General features: G+C 46.0%; 1 protein-coding gene across 3 annotated transcripts in view; it reads left to right on the plus strand.

The window, feature by feature from the left end:
- EFTUD2 (elongation factor Tu GTP binding domain containing 2) overlaps positions 1-16965 on the plus strand; it is a 179410-nt gene that overhangs the window by 158662 nt on the left and 3783 nt on the right. For all 3 annotated transcript variants that reach the window (XM_068263300.1, XM_068263301.1, XM_068263302.1), the window contains exons 19-24: positions 711-812; positions 4665-4747; positions 4970-5056; positions 6391-6517; positions 13052-13139; positions 14422-14540. In XM_068263300.1, the coding sequence (XP_068119401.1) occupies positions 711-812; positions 4665-4747; positions 4970-5056; positions 6391-6517; positions 13052-13139; positions 14422-14540 (606 nt within the window). The remainder of the gene's footprint in view (positions 1-710; positions 813-4664; positions 4748-4969; positions 5057-6390; positions 6518-13051; positions 13140-14421; positions 14541-16965) is intronic.

The following is a 16965-nucleotide window of genomic DNA, read 5'->3' on the forward strand; positions in this document are numbered from 1 at the left end:
TTTGTCATTCGTAAGTGTTCGTAGTACAGGTGGTCCCCAGCTAATGAACGAGATAAGGACTGTAGGTTCATTCTTAACCTGAATCCGTTCTTAAGTCTGAACGCTGTACCATCTCTGTCCCCTTTGCCTCCTATGTGCCCCCCTTTGCCTCTAGTGTCCCCCTCCGTGCCTGTTTGTCCCATTCAGTGTCTTTGTTCTCCTTCTGTGCTCGTTTGTCCCCCCTCTGTGCACCTCTAGGTTCCCGCCTAAATTTGTACTACCTCTGTGCCTCTTTTTGTACCTCCGTGCTTCTGTACCTCCAATTGTACCCCCATGCGTCTTTTTGTACCCCTTGTGCCTCTGTACCCCCTCTGTGCCTCCACTTATACCCCTTGTGCCTCTTTTTGTACCCTCTGTGCCTCTGTCCCCGCTTTCTGACTCCGTTAGTACCCTTGTGCCACTGCTTTGCCCCCATCCCCCGTGCCTCTGTCCCCTCTGGACTCACCTTCCAGCCCGAGCCCAATGCTGTCTGTCCTCCGCTCTCCTCCTCCTGCTTCCTTTAGCCACATACAACACTGCTAGATGCAGCATTGTATCGCTTCCTGTATGTCATGTGACATACAGGGACCTGTTTTTATCACCCCTATTATTGTCTGTAACCTTATGTATTGTCCAGCACTGCGTAATATGTTGCACTATATACCAGTAAATCCAATAAATAATATGTCTAGGTGGAGGAGTCTGGAGAACACATCATCCTGGGCACTGGGGAGCTGTACCTGGACTGTGTCATGCACGACCTTCGCAAGATGTATTCCGAGATTGACATAAAGGTATGTAAGGAGCCTCTTTCCATTCTAAAACAGCCTGTTTTCCATACCTAAGCCTTGTTTCTTTATTACTCATTAGGAGGCATTAGCGGATACATGAGCGAAATGTAAAAAATCAGATTTACTTACCTGGGGCTTCTTCCAGCCCCTAGAAAAGCCTGTGTGTCCCTCACTGCAGCTCTGCTCTCTGTCAGTTTCCTGGGATCCCCTCCATAGCGGCCGCCCACCTGGCACTCACGCATGCACACAAGTCGCTGGCATAGCCAGTTCAACGGCCGCTACAGAGGGCACCCCATGAGACTGGCAGAGAGCAGAGCTGTGGCGAGGGACACATGGGCTTCTCAGGGCTGGAGAAAGCCCCAGGTAAGTAAATCTTAATCTTTTTTTTTTTGTTTGTTTTTTATTTCGCTCATGTATCCTTTTATTAACCTCCTTAGCGGTATGCCTGACACTGTCGGGCATGCCCCTGCAGAGGTTTTCCTGCCGATCGGGACCCGCCGGAATTGATTTATTTGTTTAATTGTAACCTTTAGATACTAGCTAGCACTACGCTAGCTAGTATTGTCTGTCGGCCCCCCCTGATTGCCTGCAATCATGCCCCCCCCGATAGTGAAGACTGGAGCTGAGCGGGGAGGCTGCTCCATTACTGGATCCCGGCGTGGTAATGTATCCAGCAGACAATCAAGGGGGTCCGGAGGTGTTGGTAGACAATACTAGCTACCCTAGCGCTAGCTAGTATGTAATGGTTATAATTAAACTAATACATTGGGGGGGGGGGGGGGGAGACTGATAGTGCAAAACCTCCTGATCGGCGTAACGCTCGGGAGGTTAAGGACTTCTTTTTCCTTGTGGACAAATACCCTTGTCCCAGGCACTGGCTCTGCAGTGCTTAAATTGGTCTTATTCTGAGCATCCGTTTTGCTCCCAAGGTCTGCTGTGTCTTATATTGAATAATAAGAGAAATTAAAGTGAAATGACTGCTTTGTTGTTCATTACGCATAGAACTCATAAGGGAATTTTATAGATAGTGAGGCAAATCTGTGTGTTTGTGGGTGGCGCTGTTTGTTTTTCCTCCTGTCATTGGTGTTTGCACCAGGCTCTTCCTCCCTTTGGATAAGTGCTTGGGCCTTGGTTAATCTTACATGCAGGGTAGTGCTCCTGCATGATACACTGATTGCTCCTCCCTATGAGTGAGTACTTCTGCACCAGGCACTGGTTGCTCCTGCATGTGGGGGTGTGAGCTCCTGCATGATACACTGATTGCTCCTCCCTATGAGTGAGTACTTCTGCACCAGGCACTGGTTGCTCCTGCATGTGGGGGTGTGAGCTCCTGCATGATACACTGATTGCTCCTCCCTATGAGTGAGTACTTCTGCACCAGGCACTGGTTGCTCCTGCATGTGGGGGTGTGAGCTCCTGCATGATACACTGATTGCTCCTCCCCATGAGTGAGTACTTCTTTACCAGGCACTGGTTGCTCCTCCATGTGTGTGTGTGTGTGTGTGGGGGGGGGGGGGGGGTGCTCCTACATGATACACTGACTGCTCCTCCCCATCAGTGAGTACTTCTGCACCAGACACTGGTTGCTCCTGCATGTGGAGGTGTGTACTCCTGCATGATACTCAAATTGCTCCTCCCCATGAGTGAGTACTCCTGCACCAGGTACAGGTTGCTCCTCCATGTGGGGGTGTGCTTCTGCATGATACACTGATTGCTCCTCCCTGCAAGTGAGTACTTCTGCACCAGGTACTGATTGCTCCTCCATGTAGGGAGTGTACTCCTGCATGATACACTGATTGCTCCTCCCTATGAGTGAGTATTCCTGCACCAGGTACTGGTTGCTCCTCCATGTGGGGTTGTGTGTTCCTGCATGATGCACTGATTGCTCCTCCCTGCAAGTGAGTACTCCTGCACCAGGTACTGGCTGCTCCTGCATGTGGGGGTTTGTGCGCCTGCATGAAACACTGATTGCTCCTCCCTATGATTGAGTACTTCTGCACCAGGTACTGGTTGCTCCTGCATGTGGGGGTGTGTGCTCCTGCATCATACACTGATTGCTCCTCCCTATGAATGAGTACTTCTGCACCAGTCACTGGCTACTCCTGCATGTGGGGGTAGTGCTCCTGCATGATACACGGATTGCTCCTCCCAAGTGAGTACTTCTGCACCAGGTACTGGTTGCTCCTCCATGTTGGGGGGGGGGGGGTGTGCTCCTGTATGATACACTGATTGCTCCTCCCCATGAGTAAGTACTTCTGCACCAGGCACTGGCTGCTCCTGCATGTGGGGTGTGTGCTTCTTCATGAGACTCTGATTGCTCCTCCCTGCAGACATATGCTCCTGCATGTGGGTTGTGTGCTTCTGCATGAGGCTCTGATTGCTCCTCCCTGCAGACATATGCTCCTGCACCAGGTACTGGGTTCTTGCCTGCGAGTGTTTACTCCTGCACCAAACTGGTTGCTTCTCCCTCAGGATGTCTCTCTTGCCTCAGGTAATGTTTGTTCCCTTTTTTGACTGGTGTTTGGAGTACAAATGTATTGGAGGTTAAAAGGAATCTGAAGTGAAAATAAACTTGATTTATGAATTCTGTGTGTAGTACAGCTAGGAAATAGAACCTTAGTAGCAAAGTCTTATATTGTTTCCAGTACAGGAAGAGTTAAGAAACTTCAGTTATCTGTGAAAAGAGCTTCTCTGAACTCTCTGACCAAACTTGGTTGGCTACATTGCTATTTTTTGAAGCACTTATACATCAAAGATGTAGTGAGGGCCCATTCACAGTAGAAGCACTTTTCTGAGCGTTCTGCGATTCATTAGCGGGTTTTAAAATCGCTCCCATTCACTTTCATTAAAATCGCAGAAAAATCGATGCGATTTCACGATGGCATACGTAAAAATCGCCGCAATTTTTAACGCTATTTTAATGAAAGTGAATGGGAGCAATTTTAAAAACCGCTAATCAAACGCAAAACGCTCAGAAAAGTGCTTCTACTGTGAATGGGCCCTCAAAGACCACCTAAAATAAGATTTTACTGCAGAGAAGTTCAAAGGGTCATTAAAGTGGATCCGAGATAAACTTTTACTCATTGCATAATTGTGTTCCTTTCCTATTGTTTATAGGGCATTCCTCAAGCCAAATACTTTTTTTTGTTTTTGTTTTAATACTCAAATTCCCTATAAACTAAATAAACCACGCCCACAGGTTTTCAGAGAGCCTTGGCAGTAGCAAGGGCTCATGGGAGCTCAGTCAGGGCAGGAGGAGGGGGAGGTGTTATTAGCCATTGATTTCAGAGGCAGAGGGAGGAGGGAGGATTAGGTTTTTTTCACAGGCTGAGTGCTCAAGATACAGATAAGCCTGCCTCTGTGTAATGTTTACAAACAACATGGCTGCTGTCATTGTATCACAGGAAGAAATAATCATATTCTATTGAAGCTGTTTGCAGCTAGATTTGCTGTGTAAACTATCTAACCTTTAGATAAGACATATAGACAAGTTACTTGGTATAGTTAGTTTTTCATCTCGGATCCGCTTTAACTCTGCTCTGTTTAATGCAGTGTGTAGCTTGTAAACTGTAAATATTAGAGAATGATGCAATGTTCTACAAAAAAAACAAAAAACGCTATATAACTGAAAATAAAAATAAGAGACTATTTCCTTAGCTACTAATGTTCTATTCGTTATCCGTACTACACATACAATTCATTATAGCATATGTTTTTCTTTGTGTCAGTGTCACTTTAAATGTTAGTATGCTAGCATTATATACAAGGCAGGTTTTGTGGGGGGGGGTTGCATTCACTGTACCATGGAACATTATATTATGTATATTCCATTGTTTTTTTCAATTCTTCCTGCAGGTGGCAGACCCAGTTGTGACATTTTGTGAGACTGTTGTAGAAACCTCTTCTCTGAAGTGTTTTGCTGAAACCCCTAATAAGAAGTAAGAATAATGTCATTCAGTATATAGTTTTCCCTTTATATTGCAGCTCTGATGTCAGGTTTACACAGATTCCTAGTTCACAGCTTCGTAGTATGCGGTTGTGGTGAGATGTTTCTTCTTTGTCCTCTTGGTTTTCCTATTAGCTTGCAGGAACTTGTTTACTTCTGCTGTTTTGGAGTACGAGAGTCCTTCTTTGGCTCACATGTATTCTCTTATCTCTAGAAATAAGATCACAATGATCGCAGAGCCACTGGAGAAAGGGCTGGCAGAAGACATTGAAAATGAGGTGGTGCAGATCTCTTGGAACAGGTGAGAATCCTTAGCTTGTAGGAAAACACTAACTTTCAGAATTCTAATCTGTTTCATTCATTATATTTTCAGAAAACATTCATAACACTGACATTATTTTTTTTTTGCTGCTTGCAATTTCCTATTTAATCCATTAGCAGCTTCAATAGTTATCTCGTTTGAGATAAGTGCTCTGCTTTTGATTTCAGTTAACAGAACTTGTGTTGTAAATTCTTGGAATGCGTTGATCTCTCTCTCTTAGCAGAAAATAAAGAAACTGAAACAGAAGTCCTCTGTTGTTGTCTCTAGTGACAAGTGGCCCCTAGTGACAAGTGGCCATAAATACACATTACAGCAGTACTTATTAGAAGCAGGGGAATGTAACAAATAAGAAATGAAAAAAAAGTGCTTAAATAAATTTGCTTTGAACGCTTGAAAGCCTCTAAATAAATTGGCTGCTAAAGGATTAAGGGCCTGTACACACTGCTGCGCTTGCGCTGCGTTTTTAAAAACGCATGCGTTTTTAAAATCACAAGGTCTTTTGAAAAAGAATGAAAATCGTGATGACTTGTACACACTGGTGCGATGCGTTTTTAGAAAAACGCAATCGCAGTGCCTGCTGCGCTTTTTTAAGCGCAGCGCATGAAAAACGCATTAAAACCGCATGCGCTTGCGTTTTTGCCTGCGTTTTTCAGAAGTCAGTATCCCAGAAGACTCTGCAATCTCCTGATTCCTGTTGAAATGTAAACTAGAAAAAAAACAAAGGATTCTTTAGCCAATCAGCAATTACAAGAAAAACGCAAACGCACAAAAAACGCAGGCAAAAGCACATGCGTTTTTAAAACTACATGCACTTTAAAAACGCATGCGCTTGCGATTTTGCTTGCGTTTTTCAGTGTGTACAGGCCCTAACATTTCGTTTTTTGAGGGCCTCACTATTTTTAGTTAACATGTTCTTGTTGTAGGCGTTGAGGAAAGACAGAAGACAAAGCCCTTAATTCAGCCTAATACAAAAATGTCTCCGGTCTTCCAACACTGCCCTCTAATGATGGGGTGTTGTGCAGAAGGAACACTAAGCAAGCCCTGGGAAATTATATACGATTAACTGTAAAATCTGAACATCTTTTTACAGGTACATTTTTCCTTTTGATTTTTTTGCACAGTTGCGGGGACAGATACACGTCATACATTTACACAAGGTTCACAAAAGACTTCTGTACATCAAGTTCATGTGTTCACAAACTCTGTTAGTAGGACAGAGTATATACCTCTTTAGAGAACCTGTGGGACATTTTTTTTCCTCCACAGATCTTTGGCTGTTTTTCTCTATAGCTATTGTTCTTGCTTATTTACAGAAAGAAGTTAGGAGAATTTTTCCAGACCAAATATGACTGGGATCTTCTGGCTGCCCGTTCTATCTGGGCTTTTGGACCAGACACCACTGGACCCAACATCTTGGTAGATGATACTTTGCCATCTGAGGTATGTTTCTGCTGATATTAAACCATATGTGTGGCTGTGCATTCTGAAGCGGAATACCAGCATGTTTTTTCTTCTAGCTGCTCCTGCTCCCAAATATAAACCAGACGATGTATTTTCAAACCCACCTCCGCATTCTTCATCACAGATGTCCCCAACATCAGGATCACATGACCCCACCAGACAACCTTGCTCCTTTCAAATCCACATTACTGTGATCACATTGTTCGCTTGATGCTCCCTTTCATAGGAAACAATGGGAATTAGTGGCAGACTGGTCTTGCCCTTTTCCACAGCTCCCATGTCACAGTCTTGAAGCCCCCATGCAATGCCACCTGCCACATTAGTATGTAATTATGTAATTTGGAGTATGTGTGGCAGAGTATAACTTGTAACAGTAACACCCCCTCTTCCAGTTAGGGTTAAAGGGAGAGTGTGAGTGGAACATATGGCAGACCACATCCCAGAAGTCACAAACACTGGTTCGCATGACAGCCGGGGCCCCCGGACAGTAACTGGCCGGGGCCCCCACACCACCATGCGATACCTAGAGGGAAGTGTAGGCGAGCCCTGGACCTCTCACCACCAGGGAACTCACCCCCACTGCCCCTGAACTGAATGCTGACTGCAACACACACAATTGCTCACTCCCAGCTAAAGCAGTTTCCTACCTTTATTTGGTCAGCAGGCGCCAGTCAGCCAATCAGGTGAACTGTCATACACCCTTTGCCTGCCGTACCAAATGTAGCAGAATTGCATAAATTGGGTAGCATTCAGGTGGGAAGTTTCGGTTGGACGTAATGCCAGCTGTCGTGCGAACCAGTGTTTGTGTGATTTTAAATTTCTTTTTTTGGAGCTTCCAGGATGCGGTTGACAGGTGAGTGGTTAGGGAGGGGACCATGTGGGAGACCTGCCTGCATGGGGCATCCCTGCTAGCGATGTAATCTAAGATTACGTCCAACCGAAGCCTCCCGTCCACCTTTCTGTGAAAGCTTTGACATGACCCCTTCTAGTGACCACAGTTAAATATAATAAACTAGGTTTTCATTTGTATATGGCTAATCGGTGCCCAGTCCATCGGATTGCAGTTGCAATGTTGGACAGAGATCTGACCTCTGTTTGATACTTTTCTAGTGTCCTGGCCCATCTGTGTTAAGATATAAGGGAAGATGCCGAGAGCCCAGTATAGTGTAGTATGTACTGTAAATTGGGTATGGAAGGTAAGTATATGTAGGTTATACTCACAAGTCAGGGTTACCGTCCAGGTAACCACTATGAAGGCAGGTGAGGAGATTAGACCTGTCCCCACTCAGGATTAAGAAGTCGCTCTCTGTAGATCGGGAAAAAAGAATTCCCCTCCACCAGGGGTGGAAACAACTGCAAAAGTAGTGCAGAGGCGCCAACAGGGTAAAAACAATATTTCTTTAAAATGAAGTAGGTAGCGGTGGACTTACCTCTCCAAAACAGACACAAAAATTGCTGTTTTAAGCAAAAATCTGTTTATTTACATACTCCGAACAAGGTGCAACGCGTTTCGCGGGTATATCCCACTTCCTCAGGCAATAAATAGGAGCATATCACCAATGCGGTCCGGTACATAGCCTGGCACCTCTTAAAACAGCAATTTTTGTGTCTGTTTTGGAGGGGTAAGTCCACCGCTACCTACTACATTTTAACCATTTTAAAGAAATATTGTTTTTGCATCTGTGTTAAGAGAATATTTGGATAATGCAGTCAACATCAGGGATGCTCTCATGAGTAATAACGAATGTGTAAACACTCAAATTCGTGATTTAAATGAGCATTAATTAGCTCAGGTGTGCGGCAGGGACATAAAGGGTTAGCCTTAATCCCGCCTCCTCCCTGCGCTCCAAATAGCTTGTATGCGTCCTATTGGACGCGTTGCAAGCCTCACTTCAGGCAGTTCCTCCTCCTGGCTTCCTGCTTCTATATTTGTATCAGCTGCATGTCCTATCCATTTGTTGTACTAAATTACTTTTCTCCTATGTTGCTGTTAGTTACAGCAAGTAGTAGAAATCTGACAGAACAGACAGGTTTTTGACTAGCCCATCTTCTCATAGGGGATTCTCAGGGTTGGGTTTATTTTCAAAAGCACTAAATGAATGGCAGTTGCTCTGTCCAACTGCCAAAAATGTGTGCAGCGAGCAGGGAGGCCGGCCAGCATCATTGTTTAAATCCTTTTCAGGGAGTGTCTTTATAAAGAATAAAAGCCTTGCTTAGAATCCCCTATGAGGAGATGGACTAGTTCAAAACCTGTTGGTTCTGTCAGATTTCTGCTACCTTTTGTAAGTGACAGCAACATAGGAGAAAAGTAATTTATGGCTCATTTTACTCTGGAAGAAAAATACTACTTATTTGTGTATGTTTACACGCATTTTTCAAATTTTACAGTTTTTTGCGATAGCGGTCCTTTAAGAACAATATACAACAATACCAGTAGTAATTAACATATAAACAAACTTCCCTTACTTTCACCCTATATCTGATCACTGTGTAATCAGTATCCACTCCTCCCTATGCGTACCTAATTAACCCTTGTAGTCCCCAGTGCTGCCTTGTAAGGTGCTCTGTGCCCAGCAACCCCCCATATCTATATTAATCCAATCACTGCAAATCATTGTTACTGCTTTGCATCAACTCATAGAAAGTGCCCTGTGCAAGTTAATATCCCACTATAAATGTGCATACCAGTGCAACTATATCAGATTCTCCTTCCCCGAGATATAAAGTGTAACTATTCACCCCTGTCGTCACCAATTGTCTAATACATTACCATAAGTATATTTATATGCTCAGTACCTCCTATTCCTTCCCATATTCACCTATAGAAACATAAATCACCCTCCTAGCTTGAATCCTACTAGCAGGCAACTAAATTTACAGAGACACTGTAACATCAAAAAGTTCCCCTGGGGGGCACTCGCCTCGGGAGGGGGGAGCCTCAGGGTCCCAATGAGGCTTCCCACGCCGTCCTCCATCCCTAGGGGGTCTCGCTGCAGCCCTCCAAACAGGGGCCCCGACAGATCCGACAGCTTGTTCAATATTTACCTTTCCAGGCTCTAGCGGGGGCGCTGTTGCGGCTTTCGGGTCCGAAATAGATGGAAATACCCGATCTCAGTCGGGTCCGTTATACTGCGCAGGCGCCGGAAACTTGCGCCTGCGCAGTAGAGAAGACCTGACGGCGATCGGGTGTTTCTGCCTATTTCGGAGCCGAGAGCCGCCACAGCGCCTGCGCAGGAGGCGGGAAGGTAAATATTTACATCGACGCTGTTCGGAGGGCTGCAGCGAGACCCCCGAGGGACGGAGGACGGCGTGGGAAGCCTCATTAGGATCCGGAGGCTTCCCCCTACCGAGGTGAGTACCCCCCAGGGGAACTTTTTGATGATACAGGTTTTCTTTAAAGTGATTCCTTTTGTTGTTGCGATCCCCTGAGAATCAGTAATTAAAAGATCCACTGCAGCTCAATTTTCCCCTGATGTACCTTGAAGTATTAGTAACACTTATACAAGTTGTAGCATCTGATTTTCCCACATGAAAAATTAGAGTGTTGTTACTATCAGCGTACATGTTCTTTATTTCCCCTCCAAGCTGTCACTGCATGCCAGCACCACTCTCCATGTATATCGTGGTGTGTGTTCCAATTAGGGCTGTGGAGTCGGTACAAAAATCCATCGACTCCGACTCCTCAGTTTAGGATTCCACCGAATCTCCGACTCCTCTAATTTGCATATTACAATCTTGTTGATTGAAAGTATGTAACATGAAATTCGTCTCTTAACTGCCAACACTTAGGAATTTGAAAAGACAACTGAAGTGAGAAGGATATGGAGACTGCCATATTTATTCCCTTTAGTCTAGACTAAAACTAGTCCTTGGTAAGAGTACTTGAAAAAGGTACAGACCGGAACAAAGAACATCTATCAGGCCCTAGGGAATGTGAGTGTGGGTACATATAAGAGTGATGTGCAGGTACTCTGCAGGGGAATGAGGCGATTCTTCCTCTATTAAGCCGCATCTACACGCGTAGATGCGGCGGCGATGCTCCTTATCAATTGAGCCGCTGATGCGGCTCGATTGATAAGATCCGACAGGACGGATCTTCCCACCGCCGATTCCCTGCTCGCTCCCCGCGAGGGGACGATGGCAGGGAATCGAGCGAAAGATAAGCAGCGCCGGCGGGGACGAGCGGGGAATCGAATCCGGCGCACGCGCGACGAGCAGGGACGCGGCAGGCATGCGCGGGGACGCGGAAGAGGCGATCCGGCGGCTAATCGAGCCGCCGGATCGGAGCCTCATCTACCCGTGTAGATGAGGCTTTACACATTTTTCATGCACAATCTGAACCAGGTTTATGGGTGATAGACAACACCTCTGTGTTCAATGTGCACAACATTCTCAGTGGATTCCCTGCAACTCTGTGGGGAGTGCATATGTAGAGTGTAGTACTACTGTGTAACAAAGTAAACCTGAGACAGATGAAATTAAAGTTTTATACATACCTGGGGCTTCCTCCAGCCCCCTCGCTTTCCTCCTCCGCCACCTGGATCTTCTGCTATGAGCCCATGTGCTTGAGCCAGTCTGGTGTAGTGCGCATGCACACACTCCGCCGCCGGGAGCGTACTACACCTGCGCAGCACTATTGTGCAGGTGCAGAATGCTCCTAGCTGTGGAAGCGGCATGTGGCCGGACTGCGCTGACTGGCTGAATTACCGGGACTCATAGCAGAAGATCCAGGTGGTGGAGGACAGCGAGAGACTGATTAGCCTGAAGGGGGCTGGAGGAAGTCCCAGGTATGTATAACACTTTTCTTTTCATCCTTCTCAGGTACCCTTTAATTCGTAGTCACCAAACCAAATTTTAACAACATATCAAATTATTTGATTTCATGAGCAAAATACATTTGCATAAATCAGAATCAACGTAGAATTATTTCCAGCTCATTAACCATCTCTATTCGTGACACGGCTACACATTCTTACAGCATAGATGTTATTTAGTATATATGTTACGGCCAGAACCCGAAGTTTGGCCACTTCTAGTTCTGGCCGGCCACTTCGGGATCTGGCCGGCCAATGCGCGAAGTGGCCGCTGCGCTGCGGCCAATGTTAGAAATGGAATGATTCCTCTGACATTAATGTATCTTCTGGCCGCAGCGCAGCGGCCAAACGTAGAACAACTTAGTTCATTTAATGCAATTCAGCTGGCGGCAATGTAACAATTCAAGCCGCCGGCTTTTTCTCTGCATCTCTCTCTCTCTCCTTCTCCCCCCCCCCCCCCCCCCTCCCGCCTCTCTCGCTCTCTCCTATGGGCAGCCGGGCGGGGACACGAGTGTCCCCCCGGAGTCGTTCGTCGCGGCAGGGGAATCCTGCCGTTCTTGCAGAGCGGGTGCTGGCAGAAGCGATGTCTGCAGCCTCCCCGCTCTGCTTTCCTGGTGCGACGAACGACTCCCGGGGACACGCGTGTCCCCGCCTGCTGCCCATAAGAGGAGAGAGAGAGAGAGAGAGGCAGAGAAAAAGCCAGCGGCTTGAATTGTTACATTGCTGCCGGCAGAATTGCATTAAATGAACTAAGTTGTTCTACGTTTGGCCGCTGCGCTGCGGCCAGAAGATACATTAATGTCAGAGGAATCATTCCATTTTCAACATTGGCCGCAGCGCAGCGGCCACTTCGCGCATTGGCCGGCCAGAACCCGAAGTGGCCGGCCAGAACTAGAAGTGGCCAAACTTCGGGTTCTGGCCGTAACATATATGAGATTCCTGAGTACACATCATATATACTGTACAGTCACAATCAGATATGTATATGTGACTTTATAAATATGGGGACTGCTTTATTGAAGCAGCACAAGTAACTTATTTTGATTGGTTTATTTAATTTTTGTGCACTAAGCACAGCTATTACTGCAGGTATAAATTATTTATGATGACTATTATCTGAGAAATAGAACATTTTGTCATATTTCTATTTTAATTACAGTTTAAAGGAATACTGTAGGGGGGTCAGGGGAAAATGAGCTGAACTTACCCGGGTCTTCTAATGGTCCCCCGCAGACATCCTGTGTTGGCGCAGCCACTCACTGATGCTCCGGCCCCGCCTCCGGTTCACTTCTGGAATTTCTGACTTTAAAGTCAGAAAACCACTGCGCCTGCACGCCCGTGTCCATACTGGGCTTGCCCTGTGCGCTCTTGATGACATCAGCGGGATCGAGGACACGGCAACGCAGGCGCAGTGGTTTTCAGACTTTAAAGTCTGAAATTCCAGAAGTGAACCGGAGGCGGGGCCGGAGCATCGGTGAGCGGCTGCGCCAACACAGGATGTCTGCGGGGGACCGTTAGAAGCCCCGGGTAAGTTCAACTCATTTTCCCCTGACCCCCCTACAGTATCCCTTTAAATTCATTAGGAGTCGGAGTCGGTGCATTCCCGACTCCAGGCACCCAAAATTACTCCGACTCCACAGCCCTGGTTCCAATGTCAATGAAACAACTAACCCTGTATCTTTTCTGTGTGTCTCACCAGGTGGACAAAGCGCTGCTGAGCTCTGTGAAGGACAGCATTGTACAAGGCTTCCAGTGGGGTACAAGAGAGGGGCCCCTCTGTGATGAGTGTAAGTCTTTACCTTTAGGTTCAATAGAGCTGCATTGCTGATCTTACTTTAGTGAACAAAATGGAATGCATAAATAAAAAAATGCAGCTTTCATGGAATGTACGAAGTGCCTGTTATTTCTGAGTCCTGGGGTTAAATGTGTTTTATTAAATTATTTGCTTTAAAGTGTACCCCAGGTGAAAGAAAAAAACATACTTGCCTAGGTAGAGGAAAGCTTGTGGATCCTCAAGGCTTCCTGTGTCCTCCTTGCCTGGGACCTTCTGGAAAATCACAGCCACGCCCCTCTTCATGCACTGTGTCTGGGCGGGTACGTCTGCACAGTAGGAAGGAGCAGCTTGTTCATAAGCGTCTCTGACTCACTGTGCAGGCAAGGCCATATTTGCGCAGGCACTGTATGGTTGCTCTCGTGCGCGGTGAGGAGCGCGGCCATGATGACCTTTCTGACAAGCTCTTGTTGGATGTGTTCCAGAGGTCCATGTGCAGCAACGGTGGAGGCGAGGAGGACATGGGAAGCCTTGGCAGCATCCAGAAGCTTCCCCCTACCTAGGTAAGTATCTGTTTTTTCTTGCAGGTTTCACCTCATGTACACTTTAAGCCAGATAAAAACGCTCAAACATATGTCAAAAGTCTTAACAATCTATATCCCAGTAATTAAGGTGCCAAGATACAGGCCAAACACCAAGCACAGTCTCAGTAAAATGGAATTCACTGCTACAAGGGAAGATCAATCCTGTCCTCTGAATCTGTCATTGTCATGTGTTACTGGAATGATCCATGTTTTTCCACCTTTAAAGTGGATCCGAGATAAACTTTACTCATTGCATAATTGTGTTCCTTTCATATACCGTAGTTTATAGGGCATTCTTCAAGCCAAATACTTTTTTGGGTTTTTTTTTGTTGATACTCTAATTCCCTATGAACTAAACAAGCCACGCCCACAGCTTTTTCACAGTGCCTTGGCACTGTAGCATGGGCTTATGGGAACTCAGTCTGGGCAGGAGGAGGTTACTTGCAACTGATTTCAGAGGCAGAGGGGAGGAGGAGAGGGGATTGAATTTACACACAGGCAAGCTGATAGCATCTCCAGCCCTCAGCCTGTGACAAACAGAACATGGCTGCCCTCACTGTGTCACAGGAATAAATAATCATAAACTTTTGAAGCTGTTTGCAGCTAGATATGTTGTGTAAACTATCTTAACTTTAGATAAGATATATAGACAAGTTACTTGTTATAGTTTTTCATCTCATATCCGCTTTAACTGTAGTTTTCTGTTTTCATCAGTGATCAGGAATGTGAAGTTTAAGATCCTGGATGCAGTGATTGCTCAGGAGCCTCTGCACCGCGGTGGGGGACAGATCATACCTACAGCCCGTAGAGTGGTCTACTCTGCCTTCCTGATGGTGAGCTCATGTCTTGTGACAGTGTGCTGGAATATCCAGAATATACAGTACGTCATCATTGCTTGTGCGGCTGGTCAGTGACCTCTGCTCTTCCTGTGTTCTCCCAGAAGCCGTCTGCATTTCTCGTCTTCACAGGCATCATAGCTGATAAGAAGTCTGCTATTAAATCATTAGTCTGCACAAAGTGGTGGCGATGTGCTGTAGAAGATTAGAAGTGAATTTGTACTGCACGTCTTATGCAGTTCATAGCTTCAAAGCATGTTATTCTACCAAGATCAACACTGCCTGCCGCTTCTTTACTGTCACATCTGTGGCTTAAAGGGACACTTAAGCCAGGAAAAAAAATGAGTTTTACTCACCTGGGGCTTCTACCAGCCCCCTGCAGCAGTCCTGTGCCCTCGCAGCCACTCACTAATCCTCTGGTCCCCCGCTGCCAGCTAGTTTCGTTTTTACCGACAGCCCCATCAGGACTGGCCACACGTAGCTTTTTCTGCATTCCCGATTGTAATTAGCGCTATTGCAGGCCGCAACGCGTACAAAAATACGCGTTGTCGCATTACGAACGCATAGATATGCAGCAACGCGTATTTTTGTACGCGTTGCGGCCCGCAATAGCGCTAATTGCAGTCGGGAATGCGGAAAAAGCTACGCGTGGCCAGTCCTGACGGGCCTGTCGGCAAAAACGAAACTAGCTAGCAGCGGGGGACCAGAGGATTAGTGAGTGGCTGCGAGGGCACAGGACTGCTGCAGGGGGCTGGTAGAAGCCCCAGGTGAGTAAAACTCCTTTTTTTTTTTTCCTGACTTAAGGTTCACTTTAAAAATGGTGAATGTAATGCAAGTACATCAGGGTGTCATTTTAAGATAGTTGAAACCAGTTAAATATACATAGACTGAACTGTGGACAGAAATGCTAGTTTTTTTATGGAAGTGTTGCCAGTGGGGATAAAGTGCAGTTCATGGTACCAAAGCGATGATCATATTTGTAGGACTTATTTTACAGGACAACTGTAGTGAGAAGAATACGGAGGCTGACATATTTATTCCCTTTTAAAGGATACCCTAAGCGACATGTGACATGAGATAGACCCGTGTATGTACAGTACCAAGCACACATATAACTAGGCTGTGTTCCTTTTTTTTTCTTTCTCTGTCTGAAAGAGTTAAATATCAGGTATGTAAGTGGCTGACTCAGTCCTGACTCAGACAGGAAGTGACTACAGTGTGACCCTCACTGATAAGAAATTCCCCTTTTTACCTCTTTCTTGCTCTCAGAAGCCATTTTCTGCTAGGAAAGTGTTTTATAGTTGGAATTTCTTATCAGTGAGGGTCACACTGTAGTCACTTCCTGTCTGAGTCAGGACTGAGTCAGCCACTTACATACCTGATATTTAACTCTTTTAGACAGAGAAAAAAAAGGAACACAGCATAGTTCTATATGTGCTTGGCACTGTACATACACATGTCTGTCTCATCATGTCACATGTCACTTCGGGTATCCTTTAAACAATACCAGTTGCCTGGCTGTCCTGCTGATCTATTTAGCTGCAGAAGTGTCTGAGTAACACCAGAAACAAGCATGCAGCTTGTCCGATCTGACAATAATATCAGAAACACCTCATCTACTGCATGCTTGTTCAGGGTCTATGGCTAAACGTATTTGAGACAGAGAATTGGCAGGATGGCCAGGCAACTGGTATTGCTTAAAAGGAAATAAATATGGCAGCCTTCTTATCCCTCCCGTTACAATTGTCCTTTAAAATAAGTGTTGGAATGCAGTTGGTTGATATGGTAGCACATTTCAACACTTTAAGACCCACAGTGTTGGAATGGAAGGCAATTCCACATCGGGCATAGGAAGAAGTCCGTATTTAGTGTCACAGTCACACTTGGCTGCCTCTGTCAGCATGTTTCAGCTTGCCCTGTACGCTGGCATGCTCAGACTGATTGCTTATCTGTGTGGGTGCACTGCAGCTATGAAGGAGCAAGGTCATGTGATCTGGATCCCCTACAGAGGGGCAGGTCATGTGATCTGGATCCCCTACAGAGGGATCCAGTCCATATACAGAATCAGTAGCATTGTAACACATCCCCTCTGTACTACTTCTGTGCGACAGCAAAAAACCAAACCACATGAAATATCAGACATGTGCCGGTATCTTAGTGTGCACATCATAAGCCACATAAGTCATTTGTAAAGCCAAAGCTCTTGTTATGAGTGGACACCGCAGCATGTGCTCAGCGGTATATGAGGGGCTGATGTAAGGACTGGCTTTATTACCAGTGAACATTTATATTCTGCTTTTCTCTTGGTGGACTAAAAGCAAGGGAGCTGCAGCCACTAGGACGCGCTCTATAGGCAGTAGCAGTGTTAGGGAGTCTATCCCAAGGTCTCCTACGGAATAGGTGCTGGCTTACAGAACAGGAA

The sequence above is a fragment of the Hyperolius riggenbachi genome, chromosome 12 (assembly GCF_040937935.1).
Source record: "Hyperolius riggenbachi isolate aHypRig1 chromosome 12, aHypRig1.pri, whole genome shotgun sequence".
Lineage (NCBI taxonomy): Eukaryota > Metazoa > Chordata > Amphibia > Anura > Hyperoliidae > Hyperolius > Hyperolius riggenbachi.